Source organism: Salvelinus sp. IW2-2015, linkage group LG18 (assembly GCF_002910315.2).
Source record: "Salvelinus sp. IW2-2015 linkage group LG18, ASM291031v2, whole genome shotgun sequence".
NCBI classification, from domain to species: domain Eukaryota; kingdom Metazoa; phylum Chordata; class Actinopteri; order Salmoniformes; family Salmonidae; genus Salvelinus; species Salvelinus sp. IW2-2015.
In genome coordinates, this window is record NC_036858.1 from 72,469,266 (window position 1) to 72,478,787 (window position 9,522).

The following is a 9,522-nucleotide window of genomic DNA, read 5'->3' on the forward strand; positions in this document are numbered from 1 at the left end:
CTGACTCACCTACCCAAAAAAACTTTTACTTGACACCTACACTACTGCACTCTCTACTCCTGTCCTTGACTGTCTGCTAGCATTGTTAGCTGCTCACCTACACTACTGCACTCTCTACTCCTGTCCTTGCATCTGTGACTGACCATAATGGCACCCTATTTCCTATATAGTGCCTATATATATTTATTTATTAATGTATTTATATAGTCCCTATGGGCCCTGGTCAAATGTAGTGCACTATATACGTAGGTAACATGGTGCCACTTGGGACACAGTCTATCTGTTAGCATTGTTAGCCCCCAGCTCTAGTGCTCTCCTCAGCACAGGAGGTTGGTGGTACCTTAATTGGGGAGAATGGGCTCCTGTTAATGAGTGGAGCGGAATAAGTTGAATGGTATCAAATCCATCAAACACATGGTTTCCTTGCCTCCCGAGTGGCGCAGCGGTCGAAGGCACTACATCGCAATGCTTGAGGCGTCACTACAGACCCGGGTTCGATCCCAGCCTGTGTCACAACCGGCAGTGACTGGGAGATAGATGAGGCGGCGCACAATTGGACCAGCGTCGTTAGGCGAGGGTTTGGCCGGCCGGGATTTCCTCATCCCATGGCACTCTAGCGACTCCTTGTGGCGGGCAGTCCGCCTTTAAGCTGACTGCAGTCACCAGCTGGATGGTGTTTCCTCCAACACATTGGTGCGGCTGGCTTCTGGGTTAAGCGAGCAGTGTGGCTTGGCAGGGTCATGTTTTGGAGGATGCATGGCTATCGACCGTCGCCTCTCCCGTGTCCATAGGGAAGTTGCAGCAATGGGACAAGACTGTAAGTACCAATTGGATATCATGAAAAAGGGGTAAAAATACAAAAAAATAAGTATAATAATAATAACACATGGTTCCAGGTGTTTAATGCCATTATATTTGCTTCGTTCTGGCCATTATTATGAGCCGTTCTCCCCTCAGCAGCCTCCTGTGCCCCTGAGTGTAGCCTCCCCTGAGTGTAGCCTCCCCTGAGTGTAGCCTCCCCTGAGTGTAGCCTCCCCTGAGTGTAGCCTCCCCTGCGTGTAGCCTCCCCTGAGTGTAGCCTCCCCTGAGTGTAGCCTCCCCTGCGTGTAGCCTCCCCTGAGTGTAGCCTTCCCCTGCGTTGTAGCCTCCCCTGCGTGTACGCCTCCCCTGCGGTGTAGCTCCCCTGAGTGTAGCCTCCCCGGAGTGTAGCCTCCCCTTGAGTGGTAGCCTCCCCTGCGTGTAGCCTCCCCTGCGTGTAGCCTCCCCTGAGGTAGCTCCCCTGAGGTAGCCTCCCCTCAGTGTGCCTCCCAGGTAGAGAAAAAGAAAAGGGGATGTGTACACTAACAAACACTGTAGCGAACAGCGGCGATTTCACGGGAAATAACAGAAAATGATGGCCGATTGTTGTTGGTCAAAAGTGAATAGGACACCCACCGCTTGCTGTTATTCGTTGCGTTGTCCTACCAGTGTTTTGTCTCCTTTAGATATCTTGACTCGTCTTCTTGACGAAGCTGTGAATCTGCCATCACACTGTGCACTTACGTAAAGACAGAACATCAACCATTATGTTTAGAAAGAGAATAAGCGGAGAAAGAGATGAGTGTGTGAAAGTACTTTATCTTTACATTTTAGTCATTTATGGCAGAACACTTATTTTTCCTGAGTGACTTAACAGTTAGTGCATTCAACTTAAGATAGCTTAGGTGAAGGGACCCACCACATCAGTCATAGTAAGGTACATTTTTCCTCAAAGTGGCTATTTCGCAGTCAGGAGTTAAGTAAGGATTTAAAAAAAAACTACTGTGTGTTAGTTCACAAAGGAATGTCTTTTTGTGGGGGGTTGAAGGAGGTGGGTGGGGGGGGGGGGGGGGGGGGGGGGGCTGTGGGATTTATTTAAAATTACTTCTTTGAAGAGGTAGGGTGTTAGATGTTTTTTGGAAAATCGGCAGGAGGACACTGCTGTTCCTAGCTCTTCAGGGTTAAGGCTGGTCACCATTGGTGGTACCAGGACAAGAGAAGAGCTTAGAACTGGGCATTCTCGAGATAGAGAGAGAGCATCACTGGCCTGGTACGGCAATTGCATCGGCCTCCGACCACACGGAAACTACAGAGGGTAGTGCGTACGGCCCATACATCACTGGGCTAAGCGCTGCCTGCCATCCAGGATCTCTACCCCAGGCAGTGTCAGAGGAAGGCCCTAAAAATTGTCCAAACCCATCCACTTCCCAGTTCATAGACTGTCTTCTAACTACCGCATGGGCAAGCGACCGGAGTGCCAAGTCAAGGAACAAAAGGCTTCTCAAACAGGTTTTTACCCCCAAGCCATAAGATCTGACACAGGTAACCAAATTTGCTACCCCAGACTATTTACATTGTGGCACCCCCCCCCCCCCAAACCCCTATTTTACGCTGCTGCTACTCTTGTTTATCATATAACCATAGTCACTAACTATACATTCATGTACATACATCAATTGGCCCGACCAATCAGTGCCCCCGCACATTGGCTAACTGGGCTATCTGCATTGTGTCCCACCACCCGCCAACCCCTTTTTCACGCTACTGATACTCTCTGTTTATCATATATGCATAGTCACTTTAACCATATCTACATGTACATACTACCTCAATCAGCCCGACTAACTGGTGCCTGTATATAGCCTCACTACTGTTATAGCCTCGCTACTGTTATTTTTCACTGTCTTTTTACTGTTTTATTTCTTTACTTACCTATTGTTCACCTAATATCTTTTTTGCACTGTTGGTTAGTGCCTGTAAGTAAGCATTTCACTGTAAGGTCTACATCTGTTGTATTCGGCGCACGTGATAAATAAACTTTGATTTGAAATGAGAGAGAGAGAGAGAGAGCAGTGGAGCAAAACAGAACAGTGGAGGCCTATCAGAGGGAGATGAATTAAGATGGATTAGAATTTGGATGGTACTCGGAACACAAAGTGGGCTGTCTAATATCTAATCAGCTTCCCATTCAGCCGGTGCAAATTCCTCCCATAAGTGCAGTGTAGGTCAGTTATTAACCCACTGCTGTCGAACATTTAGAGTTCATTACAGAGGCCGCATTGGCCATTGCCTATTCATTTAAATTAATTGAAAATGAATATACTGAAATTGATGGGGATCATTCTGTTGCTAATTTGTACAGTAACTTCAGAACGTATTAATACTTGTGGTGCGCGGGTCAGATGTTTGTTCACCCGCACCCACCCGCAATAGCTAATAATCCATCTGGAACCGCCCGACTATATGTGAGAAAGTCAAAATCTGAGGGTTGCACACGACCCTAACCGCAAATACAGAKATGGTGCTGTAGGCTACAGTCAGATGGAAAGATTTTTTTGACAGGGGGTGCAGGATTGTTTTTTGTGCCTAATACAGATATATTTCTGCTTAGAATTTCCGACATTTTCACAGGCTATGTATTAGTCAACTTGCAGCTTCTCTTCTGTCATTATATTTTGCCTTAGAAGACTAAATAAAGCCCTGCTCACCAGGATAATGTCATACATTTATAGAATGAAAGAAATGCTTCAATCTAGTTGACATCGGTCAAATTCTCTGTGATCTCTGCTTCTTTCGAGGAGCAAAGACGTTTGGAGACCTGGGATAATATACAATAAAAACATATTAAAAATCAAAGATTGTCCATGAAACATGTCCAAATGACATCAGTTTGATCGGTTGTAAGGAAATAGAAAGCTGTGAAAATCCCCCAACATGTTTCTGATAAGATTTCAGTTTGGCTTGGATTCAAATTTGATGTTGTTGAAATATGATCAGCTTGTGACGATTATCAATAACTCAGCAGAGCAAAGAAATACACAAACGCCTGATCAGTCTAGGTAGGATTGTGTATACTAGAGAAAAAAGTTCAGATCTAGTTTGTTTAATATGTGGGGGGGTGACAGTGTCTAGGAGATGGATCCATTTACCCTCTTTTTTAAGTAAGAAAAGGTCAAAATCACCTCCTCTCTCATTCCTCCGCATTTTCTCTATAGCCCAGATCTTTAGTTCATTGACTGAGGTCTTGGTGCTGAATAAAGTGGGCTGCTAGAGGATAGTTCTCCTCCTTGCTCTAATAGAGCTTTTGTGTTCTCTGACCCATGTCTCAGTGTGCATGTGGTCTTCCCGATTTGTAATTTGGAGCACGGGCACTGGATAATGTAGAGTGAGTCCATTCAACTTATTATGTGACTTGTTAAGCACATTTGTACTCCTGAACTTATTTAAGTTTGCCATAACAAAGGGGTTGAATACTTATTGACTAAAGACATTTCAGCTTTTCATTTTTAATTCATTTGTAAACCTTTCGAAAAACTTAATTACACTTTGACATTATGGGGTATTGTGTGTAGACCAGTGTCCAAAAATCTGTCTAGAACACAACACCATGTGGAAAAAGTCAAGAGGTATGAATACTTTCTGAAGGCACCCTCATTTGCATCATAATGGAAAGGCTGTTTTGCTCTAAATTGTCTTATCATTTGTTGGTCACTATGAGTCATCATGGACTGTCAACATGTCCTCATTTCACTACTCTTCCGTATTTACCTTTTCATTTAATGTGTGTGTGAGATCAGTGAGTTTTGAGCTGTGAGTATGAGTTATTGTGGGTGAGATCATCCATGTAATGGTTGAGGTATTGTTGGTAAGTTGGTGCTGGTTATGAGTTAGTCATAAAAACAGAATGAAGTGACTCTGTTGTTAAGTTACACTCAGGTCAGGGGATCTGGAATCTGCTAGCACACCTTCATAGCGGCTAAAGATATTGATCATACTCTATATTGATGTTCATGCTCCTGATATAAATCCATTCCCATTCTGTTGTCATTGTGTTAATTTCAATGAAATAGAAAATAAACTTCCATTGTTTTACTACTTTGAGTATTTTTTAGTAGTATATTATATGCTATGGAATGTGTTCTGTGTGGCAATGCATAGGCTATCTTGTGTTAAATATGAGCTACTTATAATAACCACTTCCTCCTTCTCTCTCCCTCTCCACAGCTAACCCAACAGGCCCGGCGGTGAAGGGCTACCCAGGTCCATCGGAGGGGGTATTCCGTGAGTCAAGCAGTACCACGGGGATGGTGGTTGGCATCATAGCGGCAGCCGCACTCTGTATCCTCATCCTGCTCTACGCCATGTACAAATACCGCAACCGGGACGAGGGATCTTACCATGTGGACGAAAGCCGCAACTACATCAGTAACACATCACAGTCCAATGGGACGTTGGTGAAGGACAAACCGCCGAACGCAGCCAAGACCTCCTTTAAGAGCAAGAAGAATAAGGACAAGGAGTATTACGTGTGATCCTTACTGTCTCTGGTCTTCGCCACTGGCCCGACAAACTTCTTGACTCGAGAAGACCAATCAGGAGATCAGAAGACCACTAAAAAGTGTATAATAATGAACAAACAAAATTCAACAAAAACTACAAAATAACATTTTGTCTTAAATTTTACCAAGACATGGTGGGATGGTGTTATACCTGAATGTCAAATGGACTAAAAAATAAAACAGAACATCTTCCTTTAGATTCTTAAAACCCAACAAATTGGGCTTTAGGAAATAGCGAGATTGAGGTACTCTATTGGACTATACTGAAGAGGGTTTGGAACTGCAGAATAATCAACAGGAGTACCTATACATCTTAAAACAACAAACAATCCAATCAGTTTTATTCAGTTTATTACCAGGGTGTTGGTTGTCCAAACGGGAGAAGAGAGATGCAAACAGGTGAGGAGAGATGCAAACGGGTGAGGAGAGGTATACAATTGAGGAAGATATATTACAACTATAAACTCCAATGTTTAATTTACATATCCTGTGTTTGTGTTAACTGGGACCTTTTCTACGAGAAAATACTTAAAACGCACAAATGAGGTAAATAAAGAAAACCCAACACCAAACATGTGCAACAACAGATGACGAGTGAATAGAAAAGAGATGGCATAATGGGAAGGCAAGGTAACAGTGAAGAAGGAAGTGAAAGGATAAAGATGCTACCTACTGTAAGTTTGACTAATCAGCCAAAGTATTAGCACTTTTTATGGTGGCAATGATGGCCAAAACACAGACTAAAGGAACATTTGGCTGCCTGATCTATCAACAGTGCAAAGACAAAATGGCCTCCGATTAATCTTGATCTAGAGAGACTTATGTCAAGTTATGATTAAGATTCATCTTTGCCAGTTAAGAAATCATGATGCCTTTGATTCCACACTGTTGTTGAAAACTAAGGCAAAGTGTTTTACAGAATTCTGGAAGGAGAAGTCCGAATGTTCTGAATGCGATCATTCTGATACTGGAACACTCCATGCACGCAAAACGTATCTTATTACAGTACATGTTTATATACAGTACAACCACATCTATATGTGCTTTCTGGACAGTGACAAAGTGGTGTTTTATAGCCTGTTGTATAGATGACCACGCAAGCTATATCTGCTCCTCCTCCAACCATTTTTGGAATAAAAAACAAATTCAAAAATGACAAAAATACCAAATTAAATGTTATTAAGTGTTGCTAGATATAGAAGATTTTATGACGACGTTGATCAGCAATTACTTTTCTTTTCAGTTGGATTCTTTATTCCCCCATTAAACATCTGTTTAGTTTTTATACAAATGCCAACCTGATCTAATAGATATATTGACCCCGCCCAGTAGTAGCCTGACTGTCCTCAAACTGTACAAGGTAATGATAGTGCACAGTAGASACCTGGCATGATGATATGCAGGATGAGGTCATGTCTCCAGGGTATCACGAACTTTCTCCCCATTCCTGCTTCTTCCCAATTCCTGGGGCAGTAACAGTAACGGACAGCCTTCCTCCCTATACCTGCCCCCCAAACTAAACCTAGCTATGTACGAATGAAGACGTATACTACTGATGATGTTGCTGTATGTGTTCCTATAAGTGGTCCTATAACATGATTGTTTAGTGTATGCTTGGGCTGATGCAAACAACCTGAAGAAAAATAGGAAGAGATCATTTGAACGGTTTGTGTTTTTGTCATTCTACTGTCAGCTCTGTTCTGCTTTCCTGGTGACCTGATGGACTTGGAATGAGTGCTACTATGACCTATAAATAATGAGGATTATTATAAATTCTTTGATTGTTCATTTCTTTTTTAATTTCTACATGTGCTATTTTTTTCTACGGTATTTTATGTTCAAATTGTGACAATGTCTTTATTATTGACCTCAGTAACATTTATTCTGAAAAAAATAGTTTTGAAAAATTAAATGAATAAATTAAATAAAATGTTACCTAAGTGAACTTCGGTCTCTGTATGAGGTTCTATGGTGAAACGTGCTTTGGTAATTACTAAATGGTTCATTGGTCTACCTTTCTGTTTTTTCTTTCTTATCAGTATCTTAAGTCACTTATCTTCATTTCCTAGAAAGTCTCAGCACATGCTATCCTTACTATAACTGCTTAAATTATACCTTACTTTATTCATCCATGCATTCAATAACAAACAGAACAATATAAAACCTTCATTCCTACAGTTTCAACATGTTAACAAGGAATATTAAACCAGTTGAACAACATGCACCCAGCTGGTTATGACAGCAACATGTTAACCAAGAATATTAAACCAGTTGAACAGCCTACACCCAGCTGGTTATGACAGCAACATGTTAGTTGAACCAATGATATAGTAAACCAGTTGAACAGCATGCACACCAGCTGGTTATGACAGCAACATGTTAACCAAGAATATTAAACCAGTTGAACAGCCTACACCCAGCTGGTTCATGACACGCAACATGTTAACGACAAGAATATTAAACCAGTTGAACAGCCTACGACCCAGCTGGTTATGACAGCAACATGTAACAAGGAATATTTAAAGCGCAGTTGAACAGCATGACATGCCCAGTGGTTAATACCAGCAATGTAATCCAAGAATATTAAACCAGTTGACACAACGCTACACCGCAGCTGTTATGAAGCAACATGGTTAACCAAGAATATTAAACCAGTTGAACAGCCTACAACCCATGGTATGACAGCAACACATGTTACCAAGAGATATTTTAAACCAGTTTGAACACTTGACACCATACATCAGCTGGTTATGGACAGCAACATGTTAACAAAATATTAAACCAGTTTGAACAGCATGCACCCACTGGTATGACAGCAACATGTTAACAAGAATATTAAAGCGCAGGTTGAACAGCTTACACCACTGGTTATGACAGCAACATGTTAACCAAGAATACTATTAAATACCAAGTTGAGAACAGCACTATACCATCAGCCAGCTGGTTATGACACAACAGTGTTAACCAAGGAATATTAAACCAGTTGAACAGCCTACACCCAGCTGTTATGACAGCAACATGTTAACCAAAATATTAAACCAGATGAACAGCCTACACCCAGCTGGTTATGACAGCAACATGTAACCAAAAATATAAAACCAGTGTGAACAGCATACACCCAGCTGTTATGACAGCAAATGTTAACCAAGAATATTAAACCAGTTGAACAGCCTACACCCGCTGGTTATGACAGCAACATGTAACCAAGAATTTAAACCAGGTTGAACAGCCTACACCAGCTGTTAAGACAGCAACATGTTAACCAAAGAATATTAAAGCAGTGAACAGCATGCACCCAGCTGTTATGACAGCAACATGTTAACCAAGAATATTAAACCAGTTGAAAAGCCTACACCCAGCTGGTTATGGACAGCAACATGTTAACCAGAATATTAAGCCAGTTGACAGCATCACCCAGCGTTATGACAGCAACATGTTAACCAAGAATATTAACCAGTTGAACAGCACACCCAGCTGGTTATGACAGCAACATGTTAACCAAGAATATTAAACAGTTGAACAGCCTACACCCAGCTGGTATGACAGCAACATGTTAACAGAATTAAACCAGTTGAACAGCCTACACCGCAGTGGTTATGACAGCAACATGTTAACCAAGATATTAAACCAGTTGAACAGCCTAGCACCAGCTGGTTTAGACAGCAACATGTTAACCAGAATATTAAGCCAGTTGAACAGCCACCACCCAGCTGGTTATGACAGCAACACATGTTAACCAAGATATATTAAACCAGTTGAACAGCTGCCACCCAGCTGGTTATGACAGCAACATGTTACAAAATATTAAACCAGTTGAACAGCTCAACCCAGCTGTTATGACAGCAACATGTTAACCAAAATATTAAACCAGTTGAACAGCCTACACCCAGCTGGTATGACAGCAACATGTTAACCAAGAATATTAAACCAGTTGAACAGCTAGCACCCAGCTGGTTATGACAGCAACATGTTAACCAAGAATATTAAACCAGTTGAACAGCATACACCAGCTGGTTATGACAGCAACATGTTAACCAAGAATATTAAACGCAGTTGAACAGCCTACACCCAGCTGGTTATGACAGCAACATGTTAACCAAGAATATTAACCAGTGAACAGCATGCACCCAGCTAGTTATGACAGCAACATGTAACCATCAAGAGA

General features: G+C 41.8%; 1 protein-coding gene and 1 long non-coding RNA gene across 2 annotated transcripts in view; both read left to right on the top strand.

Annotated features, from left to right (window-relative positions):
• The window catches only part of LOC111978021 (neurexin-1-beta-like), a 65,862-nt gene extending 58,536 nt beyond the window's left edge, over positions 1-7,326 (top strand). The window contains 1 exon segment of the mRNA XM_024007776.2: positions 5,023-7,326. Coding sequence (XP_023863544.1) covers positions 5,023-5,330 — 308 coding nt within the window. The 3' untranslated portion in view covers positions 5,331-7,326.
• Positions 1-9,522, top strand: part of LOC139029192 (uncharacterized) — a 1,029,896-nt gene that overhangs the window by 919,561 nt on the left and 100,813 nt on the right. The gene's annotated exons all lie outside the window — the stretch shown is intronic.